Genomic DNA, 17,285 nt, shown 5'->3' with positions numbered 1-17,285 from the left:
GTGGTGGAGGTGGTGCTGATGGTAGGAATGAGGTGATGGTGGTGGTGGAGGAGATGGACAGTGTTTGATTGTGTATCCCTCTGTGTGATGGCCCTACTCTCTCCTGGTTCATGATCTTTGTTTTAAGGTATAAATTAAATTAAATTAGGAATTAGAAATTAGAAATAAAAATCTCTAGTTCCTAGTTTATCTAGTTTTAATGTTAAAAAATAATTTATCTGCAATTAATTAAATGATGAAATGGGATAATCAAAGCGTACAGTGGATGCGCGTTCACTCAACACCTCCTCTCTCTTTCTTTAACATTTCCGTGCTCTCTTTACGACCTCCTCCGGTTTTTCGACAGTGCTCACCCACTTACGGCAGCAGGTTCCCATTGTAAACATTCACGACAGTATGACGCTCACAGGTCCTCGAAGCGCTTTACGGTAGCAGGAGGCACACGTGTTGTGGTGCATGAGGCGGATCGGCAGGGAGTGAAGAGATAAACTACTAACTACTGAGACTTTACAGCAACTGGTGAGTACATTGGTGATGTTTCCTCTTATAAAGTGATATATTTGTAGTAAGCTTCAGACTTTACACCTGGTTGTATCTGGCTAAATGTGGAGGTAAAGCGGCCGCCGAGGGTCTGTAGTGAGCCCGTCGCGGTCTGTGGATCATGTGCTCCTGTTAGTAGATTAATACCGGGATGATGTTACACATCTACATTATAATATCATGTTCTCTGCTGTGAGAACAATACCGTGATGATGTTTTCATATACATTAATCTTATCATCTGGGTATGGTCTGAATGTGAGACCAGTCTGGTCAGATCTTGTGGTTCTAGGTCTCACTTCAGGGCTGCTAGGCCTCACATCTTGAGTATCTTCGTGCTTTAGAACAGCGATCCCCAACCACCGGTCCGGGCACCCGTTAGAACTGGGCCCTGAAATATTTTCAGAAAGGCTGACCTATTTTATAAAATAGGCTTAACGAGTGATGTTCTTTCCTTTAACACAAAGACATAACATCGATCTATATGCTGCTTAAGCACTGTAAATGCGCTGTGTCTTTGCACTACTTCTGTGTATATTTAAGTCCAAGTTGACTATTCTTGTGTTTCTCTTATAAATTGTATATCAGTGCATTGTTGATGGGAGGCTGAGACTCAGGGATTCCATTGCTGTTGCTGTGACTACGACAAATCTACAATAACAGCCACGTCCTTTGTTTAGAAAGGAGGTATCTTAAAATTAAGGCATTATCGACCAATATGCCGGTCCTTGGAACTAAAAAGTGTGGGAAACCCTGCATTTATACTACTGATGTTACCACAGTGCTCCAAAAGTGACCACAGTGCTCCTTAAGTTGCCATAATACTCCTCCTGACCTTAACTTCTCCTCTCTTCCTCCAGTACCAGAATGTCGTTCAGAGGAGGCGGCGGTGGCTTCAGCCGAGGAGGTGGAGGCTACGGAGGTGGAGGCTACGGAGGTCGGGGTGGAGGTGATCGGGGAGGCAGGGGCTTCGGGGGTCGGGGTGGAGGCTTCCGTGGCGGGAGAGGAGGAGGCGGGTTCAGGCAGCAGGACTACGGACCCCCGGAGTACGTGGTCGGTAAGTCACCGGGGACTCCCCGCAGAACGCCGTCAACAGGAGATGAGTTGGGCTTTACTGTGTTGAGGTTCAAAGGTCCAAATTAAAAGGAGTAAGAATGTACTTTAATCATCCCCTTTGGGAAGTTCAGGTGTCCCAATAGCTCACGAAGTCAGCGTGAACAACAAAATGGACACAGTCAAAGTCAATAAAAAGTGCAGAAAATCACAAACGAGAACAGGCAAAAACACACTGGATACAAAACAACAAACACAAAACCAATTGCAAGAGCTACTAGGACGCTCTGGCGCTGAGTACGGCACAGAGTGAAGTAAAGCAAACAAGTGGTGATACATGTGTAACGCTACATTAACACTGACTGGTAAACTCTGGTGTTAACTAGTTTGACGTGTGTCCCTGCAGCGGTGGGAGACTTCGTCCATCCCTGTGAGGATGACATCGTGGTGAAGTGCACCACGGAGGAGAACAAGGTTCCCTACTTCAACGCTCCGGTCTACCTGGAGAACAAGGAACAGATCGGGAAGGTCGACGAGATCTTCGGCCAGCTGCGGGACTTCGTATCCTTTCACCTCATTATTATTATTATTATTATTAATATATATTCTATCATATGATTCATGTCAGTGGGGGAGATGAGCCCAATTACAGCCTGGCTGAGGACGTTCCTTAACCCTGTGTCAGTACTTCTCTGTGAAACTCTCGGACAACATGAAGGCGGCTTCCTTCAAGAAGCCCCAGAAGGTGAGAATACGTTCCTCCTGGTACCTCCACTACAAGTACCAGCAATGGTACTACAGCTGTTGCCACGACTACTCCTAATACCAGTAATGGGACCAGTTATAGTACTACAGCTGGTACTTCCGATACGGCTAGTATGGGTTAATGGTACCAGTTATGGTACTACGACTGGTATCTCCACTCCTCCCACTAATGTTTCTATAACTGGCAACCCCTCTACTCCCAGTAACAGTAATGGTACCTGTTATAGAACCGCAAACTATTGGCTGTCAAGTTCCCAAAGTGGAGGTCTGGAGTTGTTTTGATGTGCGATGAGTCACTGGCCCCTGATTGGTCGTTGACATGTGACCCTGTTTGTTTCCTGTAGTTCTACATCGACCCGATGAAGCTCCTCCCACTGCAGAGGTTCCTCCCCCGACCTCCGGGGGAGAAGGGCCCGCCCCGAGGGGGGAGGGGGGGGAGAGGAGGAGGTCGCGGAGGTTAGCACCTTATTAATATTTATAGAAACATTACACCTCCTGGAGATTTATATGCATCACGCACATACTTGTAATACTTTTTTTTTATTTTTTTTTAAATGTAATACTTTTTAATGTGATGTGTTTATCATATCACAGATTTTACAACTGTATGTAAAACTTTTAGAATTGTTATAGCTTAATGTTAACATGTTATTTGTGGTGTTTGTCAGGTGGCTTCAGAGGTGGTCGTGGAGGAGGAGGTCGTGGAGGAGGTTTCTCGAGAGGAGGTGGAGGAGGTTTTGGACGTGGAGGAGGAGGCGGCTTCAGAGGGAGAGGAGGTGGAGGAGGAGGGCGTGGTTTCAGAGGTTTGTTTTGAAGGACTTTTATCCATTGGCCGGGGTCTGGATACTACTAAGGGTAATACAAGCCAAGTTACAATATATATATATATATATATATATATATATATACTTGTTTTTGAATTCTTAAACATTCTATATATGTTTAAGAATAAAAACCACTAATTTTGAGAGCCTCTATCCCAATTTCGTTGCACTTTGTGACAATGTAGAGATTCTGATTCTGAAGTTAGCATCCCGGTAGCGGCTTCCTACTAACAGGCTAGGATGCTAACCCTCTGTGTTGTCGGGTGGGAGGTGAGAAGGCAGTCGCTAGGTAACGGTTGCTAGGTAGAGGTCTAAGATGCTAACCCTCTGATGTGTTGCCAGGTGCGAGGTTAGGACGCGGTCGCTAGGTAACGGTCGCTCGGTAACGGTCTAAGATGCTAACCCTCTGATGTGTTGTCAGGTGGGAGGTGAGCTGGCTGTCTGGACGGACCCCGGCGGACTGGGTCGGGACCCGTACCTGGCCCCAGACGGATCTGGATCTCGGTGGACTCTTCTCTACGTTCCTTCCTGCTCTTGGTGGTCTGGTGCTCAGCCAGTATGGACTGGTCTGCTCCCAGCGCTCCACTCGTGAACTTGGGACTCAAATGTTTTTTCTACTCGACCTGAAGACCTGAGGAGGCGTTCTTCTGTTCATCTGAGCGGCCGCGACCGAGACGCTGCCCTGGTTACTCACGATGAGGAGGACGTTTCAGTTAGATTATGTGTTTTGTCAAGATGTTTTAGAGGATTGTGATGCAAAGTGCTGTGGACTTTTTTTTGTTGAGAATCTTTTAATAAACGGTGCTTTGCATTTTTTTTATCTTGTGGAAGTTTCTTGGATCCTGATTGTGTTGACAAAGGGGATGTAGCGTGTATTATGGGCTTGTGTAACGTATGTTAGTGTATCTGTGACCAGGCAGCTCCACACCACTGAGGGGTCTGAACTGACGCTTCAGTGTAAGGTCATCTCTACGGTTTCCTTGTTGGTGAAATGGTGAGGGATTAAAGGATGGGTGGACTTTATTAGTACGGATTATGAAGTATTAAGAGGCTCAAAGGTCCTTAGATGTTGTTGGATTCTCAATCCAATACAAAGCTCTATCGTTTTGAGATTCTTTACATTTGCACCAGTGGGGGTCTGAAGCGTTCTACTCCCCGGAAGGAACATCTCGAAACGGATGCTTCAAACGAGAGCTATTGGCGAGGGAGGGCGGTACTGTGAGTATTCGTTTATTTTAGTCAGATATTCGATTGTGGAACACCAAGTCCAAAAACGTAATATTTACTATCCTTTATTCTTGCAATGTTATTAGGTTATGTTTCCTCTTGGTTCCGTTTGCAGGAGTTCAAAGCTCAGGGATAAACACTGGAAATTACTTGCACTTGGTTCTATGAACATCTTTACTGTACCGACAGCGATATATTGTTTCACTTCTTATGACAAATGTACTTATTGTAACAAATGCACTTATTGCAAGTCGCTTTGGATAAAAGCGTCTGCTAAATGCCCTAAATGTAAATTATAAACCCCAAACTTCGTGACCCTCTAACTTCCGGACTATATCTCAACACACGTGACCTACTTGGGCGCTCTTCTGAGCCGCTCCTGATTGGCTCAATGACTCCCATCCCTTCCGGTTCAGCACGCCTCTTTTTCCTTCTCGCTCTCTCCGTCCAGCTCAACTTTCTGTCCTGCAGAGTGAAACATGGCAACAGCTGGAAAAGTAAGTGAACGATAATCGAACTGACATCCTGCTGTAGAGTAAAGGATCAATACTATTTTGAGTTTGTTTGAATCTAAACCTAAGATTGAATGAAGCGCAGTCGTCATGTGTTCATTGTTGCAATGAACGCATGACGTTTGCTCTACTCCTTAAGCATTGATTGCACCCAATCATTTGCCTTAGTTTATATGTTGAACGGTTTGCATTGGTAAAACTGTTTTGTGCAATATGAGTTTGCGAACGAACCGGTCTGGAATATATATATATATATATATATATATATATATATATATATATATGCATATATGCATTTTTGTTTTCCATAATCATCTTTCAGAAGAGCCAATGCTCGTTCTTATGTAACTCTATCCCCGATCCCCACCTCGTGGGGTCCCCGGACTTTGACCCTGACCCGGACGGTAACCCGGGTTACACGCTAAGCGGGGCTGTGTATGGGTTGTGTGTCTGCAGGTGATCAAGTGTAAGGCGGCGGTGGCATGGGAGGCCGGGAAACCCCTGTCCCTGGAGGAGGTGGAGGTGGCGCCCCCTAGAGCCGGCGAAGTGCGCATCAAGGTAAGAGGCTGGGTTCTTCCACAATACCAAAAATATGATGAAAGAAACTGTAATTAATTTCAGTTCCAATGAAATTGTGTTTGTACAACTCTTAATCACAGTTAAAGTCTCAAAGGGCTTCACAGGCTGTGTGTTTATGCCCCCCCCACCGACCCTAGCCCCCCAGAGTTCAAACTCCCTTAATTAGCGAGGAAGAAATCTAGAGAATGCAGAGTGGGAATCCCTCCTTCAGAGTGGGGGTCCCTCCTTCAGAGTGGAGGTCCCTCCTTCAGAGTGGGGGTACCTCCTTCAGAGTGGAGGTCCCTCCTTCAGAGTGGAGGTCCCTCCTTCAGAGTGGGGGTACCTCCTTCAGAGTGGAGGTCCCTCCTTCAGAGTGGAGGTCCCTCCTTCAGAGTGGGGGTACCTCCTTCAGAGTGGAGGTCCCTCCTTCAGAGTGGGGGTCCCTCCTTCAGAGTGGAGGTCCCTCCTTCCAGGGGTGTAATAAGTTTTGTCATGGTCGCTCCAGCCTGCTGGTCGCGGTACATTGCCGTCATTGTTACCCCGGCGTTGAGGTAGCTGTGCATTGTCGTCATGGTCACCCCAGGTGGTGGCGACGGGCGTGTGTCACACGGACTCCTACACCCTGAGTGGCAGCGACCCCGAGGGGGCGTTCCCCGTCATCCTGGGCCACGAGGGGGCGGGGCTAGTGGAGAGCGTCGGCGAGGGCGTCACCAAGTTCAAAGCAGGTCAGCTGAAAATCCGGCCAATCACTTCGAAGCAGCGGTCAGTTCGATAAATTGAAACGGTGTTGTTGTCGTGGTTACTGATGCTGTCGTCATGGTTACCCCCCCCCCCCCCCCCTCAGGAGACACGGTCATCCCGCTCTATGTTCCCCAGTGCGGGGAATGCAAGTTCTGCAAGAACCCCAAAACCAACCTCTGCCAGAAGATCAGGTGAGACGAGGTTCAGCTCTGAACCCGTGTTACACCGTACATGTTCCTCATCCGACCATCATGGAGAACCATGGCTCACCGAACACATGTTCCTCATCCTAACCATGACTTAGGGCTGCAGGATATATCGGCTATGTAAGATATATCGATATAGTTTCCAATGGGATACAAGATTTGACAATATCGTTTATATCGATATATGCGTTAAAATGGTCAGTTTCCGCCTCAAGCGTCTGTGTTTGCCTTGGAGACTGTGTGAGCGCGACCCCTCCCACTCCGTCCTACCGAACGTGCCGTGTGCAAAGACGCCTCATTCCCGCCCCCTCACAAACACAACAAGCATGGAGGATACCGGTAAAGAAAACGAGACGGCGGCGTGAGACGAAATTGTTTCAAAGAGGAGAAACAACGGCTCCATAATATGGAAATGGTTCGGGTTTAATAAAACAGATGAGCAGCAGCTGCAGGTCAACTGTAGAGAGTGTAGCAAAACCGTTGCGGCTAAAAGTGGAAGCACGACAAATCTGTTCCACCATTTACAGCAGCGGCACAAAGTGCAGTATGAGGAATGCGTAAAACTCCGTGGCTGTGCTGCTGCATCACCGGCCGCGACAGCTTCTTCTGCCCCGAAACCAGGGCCGGCGCTCGGCATAGGCGACCTAGGCGATCGCCTAGGGCGGCAAATGTGTTGGGGGCGCCCTTAATTAATTAATTAACAAATACTAAACAAGCGAAATTAAACCAAACATGTTCCCAAATGGAACGGAGAAGGGAGGGTGCGGGGGATTAAAGTTAGGGCACACTGAAACCCTCACCGTAGTACGCAGGACAATGCGACGAAGCCATCTAACCCACTCTATAAAAAATATTGAGATATATATATTTATCTATATATATAGATATATATATATCGTATATTGACATTCGCCCAAAAAATATCGGGATATCATATTTTGCCCATATCGTGCAGCCCTACCATGACTCACTGAACACAAGTTCCTCAACAGAACATGGAGAACCATGACCTCATTCATTTACTGGAGCAGAATGAACCATAGTGAAATGTATTAATGCATTTACTGTAGTATGTAGTTAAGGGTATTTACTGTTTTGTGTAGTAAGTGTACTTGCTGTTAGGGCTGGGCAATTAATCGAGGGTGCGGTTTGGTTCACCTCAGTGCGGTGGGGGGGGCGGGCAGTATAACCCAGCTCAGTTCCGAGGTCGCGTTTCCAGCGCCGATGGTACCCTTATGGTAGGCCGGATGTCGATCGCCGCGGCAGCTACGTTAACATCGTGACGTCATAGCAGCGCGACACAGTGTAGCCTGCTCAATAAAAACAATAGGCCTAAATAAAATGAAAACAAATATAACCGCAAGCGGTGATTAATGGGGTCCAAGCAAAATTAAAAGCGAAGAACACACTAATGGAAGATATATAAATGACAAATAATTATGAAGGAAAGATGTTGATGAAGATGTTCCACTTAATTCAATACTGTGCCTCGGCTTTCAGGAGAGCTGCAAAGCAATGGCTGAATGTCATGTTCAGCATGCTATAATCGGGATTTGAACTCTCAACCTAAGGATCACCTGTGCAAGTTATTATCCCATTGAACCACTGATACACCTGAACTGCAGTCTCTCTTTGGCCATTCACATGGTCAAAATGTCCATTGATAAGCATACAGCATCCAGAAACCTCCAAGCACACATTTCTCAAGTGAAATAAGGGCTTTCTTAAAAGCATATACCTGAAAAATCTTTGAAGTTCTGGGGAAATTAAACCTTTGTAGTCAAGAACACTAACAGAAGAAATATAAATATGACAGAGTTAATTATGAAGGAAAAATGGTTAACGAAGAAGTTCCCCTAATGCCATACTGTGTCTTGGCAGTCCGATTCTTGGAAACAAAAGAGTCGGAATGTTGATTGCCTGATGAATTTCAGGTGCTGATCAATGCTGTGTTTCTTAAATGAGTGGCAATGACAGAATGTCATGTTCAGCTTGTTCATAATGCGCTAATCAGGATTCAAACTCTCAACCTAAGGATCACCAGTACAAGGCATTATCCTGTTGAGCCACTGACATTCCTGAACTGCATGAAGCCTCATCCACATGGTGAAAGTGTCTATTGATAAGCACACAACATCAACAAAACTCCAAGCACACATTTCAGAAGAGAATTAAGGGCTTTTTTAAAAGAGCATAGATCTGAAAATTTGCACTGTTAATGGCATCCACCTAATAATAGCCGTATGGTAGTTATACAATAACAAAATGGTCTTATAGGCAAAATGGGTTGAGAGTGTGGACGTTTGGCTTTTCTATGAAATTGTGGGAAAAATAAACATTTTTAGAGCAGAAGACAAGGGTGAAAATTCATCTGATTTTAGAGATTAATATGATGAAAGAATTTTGAGTCCAGGTCAATCCGGTAAGGAGAAATAAGACTAGTTCATAATTTTTTAAAATAGCGCCACCTTTGGGTGCAGTACCACAATTTGGGTTTATGGGTAATGGGGTGTATTGGTATCAGGGATGTCCTTGGGGGGGGGGGGTAAATTAGGATGATTCCAGGGGCGCAGCACTGACGGGGGCGCCCCAGAGGACACTGGTATTATTAAAACTACATGCAAAAAAACCCAACTTTTATTTTTCGAATTAAATCATCAAATTAAGGTGGTTTGTTTCGTTGTTTTGTTGTGGTTTGTTTCTCCATTTTTTTTTTGCAAAATCATTAGAAAGTCTTCACCCTATTATCACCCCTCTCATTTGTCATTATTTGGTACAGCCCAAGTCTTACGCCACTGCAGAGCAAAGTAGCAGCCAGGCAGATCGTGGTGAAGCAAGTGCAGACTGCTAGTGTCTTACACTACTGCTAGTGTCTTAAACTAGCAGTCTAAAGTCAGTTTGTGTGTATCCCGGTCGGTGAAATGAAGAAGTCAGGTTGTCAGGGGAGGAAAGAGAGGAAAGAAAGAGAGGAAAGAGCTCAAAGCGGTCGACAGTTTGTCACCCAGTTTTTTACCAAGAAAGGTATATTCCTTCCCTCTACACTTTCCCAACAACCTGATAACAAGCCTAGCCAATTACAGCCTGCACTGGATGATAAAACGGAAAAGATTGTTTGCATTACCATTTACATGATATCCAATAGCCTACCTATCTCCAAAAAGCCTACATTATTTTGACAAGTCGAGCAGACTATTTAATATCTCCCGTATGCAGGCGTTGCCAAGCAACATGGCCATAGCGTCTTCAAAGGGTCAACGTCTTTCCTAGGTGTAAATTAACACTTTTTAACCTACACCCTCCATTCAATCAGAATCGAGTTTTCACCCAGACCATGGTATAAATGGAGATAATGCAATGATAAACATTCCATACTGCTTGCCAGCATGATAGCTGTTGACATTCGCTAATGAAAACTGCACTCATGCACAGATGCAGCCCCAGGATTACCCCCCTCAGTTGAAAGGCAAGAAGGTGAGCCTATTTGCAATTCATGAACAAAAGTCTTTGGAGTTAACATTTATGTAAACAGATTTTGAATATTTTGATTGGCTGCATTACAATATTAGCAGACATTAAACTTAGGATACTTACAGTTTAGCTGACTTTTAAGTTTTAAGTCAGCTAAAATTACAAGTAGTCTACCCTTAGATTAATAGCTGCTATTTATTGTAGGCTAATGCAGCAAATCAAAACATACAAATACATATTTAGTCATGCCCAGCTCAATCCAATCAAATAGACTGTTGACAACATTGTTTAATATGTTCAGATAATTATGAGACACATTCTGAATTATATGATGTATCTCAGTCAGGGCCCTCTTCAAGCCATGATGAACCCACAGAAGAAACCAGTGAGGTTGAAACAGAAGAAGGGAAGAAGGAGGACAGTCTAAGTAGAAGCAGCACTGTTGAGGAAGTGGAGGAACCAAGTGAGGCTGAAATGAGGGACATGTCAGACAGATGTGAGCCACAGGCAGATGAGCCACATGTACTGGTCTCAGACCCAGATCAGCTGCTTTCTGTTGACCCAGGTTTGTGGCCAGCAAGATTGACTGACAATGACAGGGCAAGTATTGTCAGAAAGATCGCTGTTAGGGAAGATGAGGAGATACCCAACGATGGAGAGGGAAAGCCTTTCCCTGATTACCTTAAATATTTCAAGACACCAAATGGTAGGGAAAAGGTAAAGAGGGACTGGTTAGTCCATAGCAAGAGTTTGAATGCACCTTTCTGCATTCCCTGCATCCTTTTTTCACATTCATTAAAAAAGCCCTCCCATAGTTGGGGGATGCAAAGTAGGGATGCAAAATGAGCAGTGTGAAGTGGTGACGAATGTATGACACATTTCCAAGCTATGAAAATAACAGGACCCACAGAGAGTGTTATGTAAAGTGGAAAAATCTGCAGTGCTCTGTAATGGCTGCAAGTGGCATTGACTGTCACCTAAAAACAGATGCAGTCTGAAATTGAAAGGAACAGAGCTCTCTTAGAGAGATTACTTCAGGTGACTCTCCACTTGGCCTCAAGAATTTTGCCTTTCAGGGGTAGAAACACAGAACCATGGAATATTCACAATGGTAATTTCTTGGGAACCCTTGAGCTTTTAGCTCGTTTTGATCCTATTTTGAAGGAACTGATCCTATTTTGAAGCAGACTGACTCACTACACGAGTCCAAGAATTCATAATGAATTCATAGAATTGCGTGGGCTAAGAGTCCTGAAAAAAATCCTCAATGAAAGGTCGGAGGCCATCTATTATGGCATTATTTGTGATGCAACCCCAGACATTTCTCACACAGAGCAAAATGTTTTGCTATTGAGATATGTTTCACCATATATTACAGGTGAGAATGAATGGGCAATAACGGAGAGGTTCATCAAATTCAGAAATTTCAATTAAAAAAATTGATGGAAAATGTGCTTTTGGACTTAAACATAGACATTGGAGATTGCAGGGGACAAGGATATGATAACGGTGCAAATATGTCAGGCAAAATAAAGGGTGTTCAAGCACAAATTTTGAAAAAATTCCCTTGGCAACCTTCTCCCCTTACACACATTAAATCTTGTTGGTGTACATGCTGCACAGACTAGTACAGCGGTTAAAACCTTCTTTGGCAACGAATTGATGCAGTGAGACCTGTGGCAAAACACTTGCCCGGAGTGATTGAGGCTCTTGCCTCCATTCTTAGCACATGCAGCCTTGTGAATGAAGCTAGAGCTGATGGTGTCGGTCTGAAGAATCATTTTCAGTTGTTTGAGGCCATTGTACTTCTCACCATTTGGGTTAAACCTTTGCAGTGTATTGATAACAGAAATGTGATTCTGCAATCAGGCAAGATATCGCTGGAGGTAGAGGCGGCCAACGTGAATGCACTGAAAGGTGAGATGCAGGCCTTTAGAAATAGATGGGATTCTTTAATCTCTGAGGCATCACTGATTGGTATCCACCTAATAATAGTCTTATGTTTTTTTATACAATAACAAAATGGTCATATAAGAACAATGGGCTAACTGCTCCAAATTTATTGGCCAATATTTCTCAAATGGAACAAAATAAAACAAATTCTGTTCGATGATTTTTGTGAGGCTTGGTCTAAAGATTTTATGTGGCGATTTTGGTGAATTTTTGATTATTTTTGTAGCCTGCAAATCTTTTTATCATGTTTATCTTTATTATGAAATTGTGGGTTTTATAAATGCATTCTAGAGATTAATATTCTGAAAGAATTTTGAGTCCAGGTCAATCTGGTGAGGAGAAATAAGCCTAATTCATGATTGTTTACAATAGCGCCACCTTTGGGTGCAGTACCACACATTTGGGTTTATGGGTGGAGGGGGTTATTGGTAACCATACCTCAAAATTTCAAGAGTATTCAACTTACGTTATAGGCTGCAGTATGACTTTTACAGAATTTGAGGGGAAAAAAAAAACGTTACAAAAACAATAGGGGATCAAGCAGCTTCGCTGCTCGGACCCCTAATAAAAACTGACCCATCAAGCTTCCTCTGCACGTCTTCCTACCCAAGAATGCAGAGGAACGTCTCCAACTCCTTGTTCGCCCAAGTTAAAGTTTTGTGCGACATGTATATTGTCCAGAATATGCCTACTGTTTGTTTGTTAATGTCCCAATTTCATCCGGAAGTGACGATTCTGTCGGCCTATCAACGGAGGGCGCGTGTAGCTCGAACTTACCCGCACCCTTTCAGGCGTCTCAGTACCCCAACGGAGGAGTACTGCGAGACGAGTACGGCTCAGTCCGGGTCACGCCCACTTTTGGCGGTGGAAACGCGATCTTTGCGAACTGAACCACACCCTCCGCTGGGAGCGCGCCATTAGTGGGGAGGAGGTTGTGGGTTTGACCCCCACGGTCCTCGGCCTGCCTGCAGTTCAGCGCCGGGCCACCAGAGGTCACCGTTATGTCGTGTCTCCCACAGACTGACCCAGGGCCGGGGCCTCATGCCCGACAACACGTCCCGCTTCACCTGCAAGGGGAAGCAGCTGTTCCACTTCATGGGCACCAGCACCTTCTCTGAGTACACGGTGGTGGCGGACATCAGCCTGGCCAAGGTGGACCCCAAGGCCCCGCTGGACAAGGTCTGTCTGCTGGGCTGCGGCATCTCCACGGGGTACGGGGCGGCGCTCAACACCGCCAAGGTAGGCCCCGCCGGGAGCACACAAGACTACACACCTGGGGACACACACACCACTACACACAAGACTACACACCTGGGGACACACACACCACTACACAAAAGACTACACACCTGGGGACACACACACCACTACACAAAAGACTACACACCTGGGGACACACACACCACTACACACAAGACTACAGGCCTGGGGACACACACCACTACACACAAGACTACACACCTGGGGACACACACACCACTACACACAAGACTACAGGCCTGGGGACACACACACCACTACACACAAGACTACACGCCTGGGGACACACACCACTACACACAAGACTACACGCTTGGGAACGCACACCACTACACAAAAGACTACACACCTGGGGACACACACACCACTACACACAAGACTACACGCCTGGGGACACACACCACTACACACAAGACTACACGCCTGGGGACACACACCACTACACACAAGACTACACACCTGGGGACACACACCACTACACAGATCACTGCACACCTGGTGACGCATCACCACACACCTGGCAAGACACCACTGCACACCTGGGGACACACAACACTACACACCTCACTACACACCTGGTAACACACACCACTACACCCCTGACCCCCTCCCCGTCCTACTGTCCCCCTCCTCCCCACCAGGTGGAGCCGGGGTCCACCTGCGCCGTGTTCGGGCTGGGCGCCGTCGGCCTGGCGGCCATCATGGGCTGCAAGGTTGCCGGGGCGACCAGGATCATCGGCGTGGACATCAACCCGGACAAGTTCGGGAAGGCGGCGGAGTTCGGCGCCACCGAGTGCCTGAACCCCAAGGACCACGCCCGGCCAGTGCAGGAGGTGCTGGTGGAGATGACCGACGGCGGGGTGGACTACTCCTTCGAGTGCATCGGCAACGTGGAGATCATGGTGAGGCCCGCCGGAGCCCCGCCTCCTCACACCGCCGGCCAATAGGAAACCAGCCTCTCTAACCTCTGTCTCTCTCTGTGTCTCCCCCTGTCTCTACCTCTGTCTGTCTGTCTCTCTCCCTGTCTGTCTGTCTCTCTCTCTGTCTGTCTGTCTCTCCCTGTCTGTCTGTCTCTCCCCCTGTCTGTCTGTCTGTCTCTCCCTCTGTCTCTCCCCCTGTCTGTCTGTCTCTCTCCCTGTCTGTCTGTCTCTCCCTCTGTCTGTCTCTCTCCCTGTCTGTCTGTCTGTCTGTCTCTCCCCCTGTCTGTCTCCCTCCCTGTCTGTCTGTCTCTCCCTCTGTCTGTCTCTCTCCCTGTCTGTCTGTCTCTCTCTGTCTCTCCCTGTCTGTCTCTCTCCCTGTCTGTCTGTCTGTCTGTCTCTCTCTCTGTCTGTCTGTCCCTCCCCCTGTCTGTCTGTCTCTCTCTGTCTCTCCCCCTGTCTGTCTCCCTGTCTCTCCCCCTCTCCCTTTGTCGGTCTGTCTCCCCCCCTCTCCCTCCCCCCTGTCTCCCCCCAGAGGTCGGCCCTGGAGGCGTGTCATAAGGGCTGGGGGGAGAGTGTGATCATCGGGGTGGCGGGGGCAGGCCAGGAGATCTCCACCCGCCCCTTCCAGCTGGTGACCGGCCGTGTGTGGAAGGGGACCGCCTTCGGAGGTCAGAGGAACCACTCTGGGATCACATCCCCGCTGCTGAGTGTTTTTAACCTATTTGGATCGTGTCCCTGCTACTGAGTGTTTCTAACCTGTTTGGATCATGTCCCTGCTGCTGAGTGTTTCTAACCTGTTTGGATCGTGTCCCCGCTGCTGAGTGTTTCTAACCTGTTTGGGTCGTGTCCCCGCTGCTGAGTGTTTCTAACCTGTTTGGATCGTGTCCCTGCAGCTGAAGTGTTTCTAACCTGTTTGGATCGTGTCCCTGCAGCTGAAGTGTTTCTAACCTGTTTGGGTCGTGTCCCTGCAGCTGAAGTGTTTCTAACCTGTTTGGGTCGTGTACATATAGCTGAAGTGCTTCTAACCTGTTTGGGGCGTGTCCCTATAGCTGAAGTGTTTCTAAGCTGTTTGGGTCGTGTCCTACAGCTGAAGGGTCTCTAACCTGTTTGGGTCGTGTCCCTACTGAAGGGTCTCTAACCTGTTTGGGTCGTGTCCTACAGCTGAAGTGTTTCTAACCTGTTTGGGTCGTGTCCCTACTGAAGGGTCTCTAACCTGTTTGGGTCGTGTCCTACAGCTGAAGTGTTTCTAACCTTTGTGGGTCGTGTCCCTACTGAAGGGTCTCTAACCTGTTTGGGTCGTGTTCTACAGCTGAAGTGTTTCTAACCTGTTTGGGTCACGTCCCTACAGCTGAAGTGTCTCTAACCTGTTTGGGTCGTGTCCTCAGGGTGGAAGAGTGTGGAGAGTGTTCCCAAGCTGGTTGAGGACTACATGAACAAGAAGATGAAGGTGGATGAGTTTGTGACCCACACTCTGCCCTTTGACTCCGTCAATGAGGGATTCGACCTCATGCACGCTGGGAAAAGGTAGATGGATATGAATGTCACAACGGTAGTGGGTTCTTTAAGGTACAGTCTGTAAAATTCAGTGGCAGCTCGTGAAAAATACTTTTGAGTATAATATTCCTAAGTGTTTAATCCCCATGACGCCGTTGTGTAGGAGTGTTATCGTCAGCGATGTTGTGGCGCCACACATACACACATACTATGTATAGAAGCTTAACTCTATCTCCGACACCGAAGACAAATCCCCTGCTGGCCAGACGGAGCTGCACACATCAACAGACACCGTGGAGTTGGATATAAGTGTCGTAGGAGCTTAACCTTCTCTCAGACGTGGACATCAACCGCTTCAGACAGAGCTCCACACATCGACACACACAGTGTAGGGTCATTTAGGTGTCTAAATTGTGTATCCAATGGTAGTCTGTGAATGAGGGGGATTCTTATCATTTGGTTGCAATCTGTGATCTTCCCCTGAGATGCTACTGAGTTCTACAACCTGACCTTTGACCCTCTTGAGTGTCACCCTGCACTATAACAAATGTCTTCCCTCCCGTTAAGTGTTCATGCCGTTATTCTTCTGTTCTGTGTCCTTGGCAGTATCCGCTGTGTGCTGACCTTCTGAAGCTCCTCCTCCTCAGACCACTTGGCCACATCCCAGTGTTCTCACCGCCGGGCTAGCTCTGTAGCTTCATACTGTGTAGTACCAGCAGCACCACGCTAGCCCTAGTACTATGACCACTATGCTAGCACTAGTACTATGACCACCATGCTAGGTCTGTAGCTTAATATTGTCTGGTAAAATCACCACCATGTGTTCCTGTCCAAGTATTTTCATTAAAGCGTTTACAGCATGTTGTCCTTCACTCACTGAAGACCTTTGGTCACTAGTGTTCACGAACTGAAGACCTCTGGACACTAGTGTTCACTAACTGAAGGCCTGTGCCGTGTTCCGATATCCATACTTCCATGAGTACACTTAAATGAAGTACACTATCCGCACTCACCAAGTGCGCTAATTTTCAGATGTCAGTGTTGTTCCAAATCGAATACTCCGTGGTGCACTGACCGGAAATGACGATCACGACTGCCGCCGCGGCTCCTCCCCTGCAATAAACATCCCGCTTTGAACGGTGAACTCTTTACGCCTAGCTGCTATAAAAATCTATAAAAACTACAAAATGACTATTAATCAGTCCCTCCAGAAAATGCGGCGTTTTTTTGTGATTGTTGCGGCCAAAAATACTTGATTGTGCGGCACGTTTTCTTAAACAATGCGATGAAATATGCGGCATGTTTATGCAATTTTATGCTATGAAATTGCGGGAATTTGCAACGTCACTTCATAAAGTTCCCATGGCAACAGGGGGAAATGGCTGCTCTTGTGTGAAGTAAACGCAACATTTTTCAACTTTCTGCTAGGATATGTGACTTTATTGCAACGAAAATGCGGGGATTATGAAATCATGTAAGCCGCACATATTTTGCGCGGAAATCGGCAATTTATGCGGTGAAAGTGGCTGATTATGCGATCGCATAATCAGCCACTTTCACCGCATAAATCGCGTTTTTCTGGAGGGACTGATTAATGCAGGCTATGTGGAAAATGCGTCGACTTTGGCTCAGCCTGGCTCCGCCCTCTTCCGCTACGTGGCTAAGATGGCTGCTGTTGAGTACGAAAAGTGTACGGCGATCCACACTTCGCGATTTGAATACACCATCCGGGTCCTTTCAGTACACTCATTTTCGGCCGATCTGA

General features: G+C 46.7%; 2 protein-coding genes across 3 annotated transcripts; both read left to right on the top strand.

Moving 5' to 3' along the window:
* Nucleotides 1–460: 460 nt before the first annotated feature.
* gar1 (GAR1 homolog, ribonucleoprotein) lies at nt 461–4,006 on the top strand. The gene is made up of 7 exons (XM_079745102.1): nt 461–519; nt 1,400–1,596; nt 1,999–2,153; nt 2,278–2,337; nt 2,702–2,813; nt 3,026–3,160; nt 3,603–4,006. The coding sequence occupies exons 2-7, from the start codon at nt 1,407–1,409 to the stop codon at nt 3,611–3,613; spliced, it is 663 nt and encodes a 220-aa protein (XP_079601228.1). The 5' UTR covers nt 461–519; nt 1,400–1,406; the 3' UTR covers nt 3,614–4,006.
* Nucleotides 4,007–4,375: 369 nt separating this feature from the next.
* Nucleotides 4,376–16,380, top strand: LOC307081798 (alcohol dehydrogenase class-3 chain H). 2 transcript variants are annotated; one of them, XM_079745132.1, is made up of 10 exons: nt 4,376–4,399; nt 4,860–4,905; nt 5,377–5,478; nt 6,062–6,203; nt 6,323–6,410; nt 12,866–13,085; nt 13,748–14,008; nt 14,559–14,694; nt 15,412–15,550; nt 16,127–16,380. In XM_079745132.1, the coding sequence occupies exons 2-10, from the start codon at nt 4,888–4,890 to the stop codon at nt 16,149–16,151; spliced, it is 1,131 nt and encodes a 376-aa protein (XP_079601258.1). In that variant the 5' UTR covers nt 4,376–4,399; nt 4,860–4,887; the 3' UTR covers nt 16,152–16,380. The 2 variants fall into 2 exon arrangements, with proteins under 2 accessions (XP_079601258.1, XP_079601259.1); XM_079745133.1 differs by lacking the exon at nt 4,376–4,399 and having other exon boundaries at nt 4,519–4,905.
* The last annotated feature ends 905 nt before the right edge of the window (nt 16,381–17,285 follow it).

The sequence above is a fragment of the Pollachius pollachius genome (assembly GCF_949987615.1).
Source record: "Pollachius pollachius genome assembly, chromosome: 10".
Taxonomy (NCBI): Eukaryota; Metazoa; Chordata; class Actinopteri; order Gadiformes; family Gadidae; genus Pollachius; species Pollachius pollachius.
This window is presented reverse-complemented; position numbering and strand designations above follow the sequence as displayed.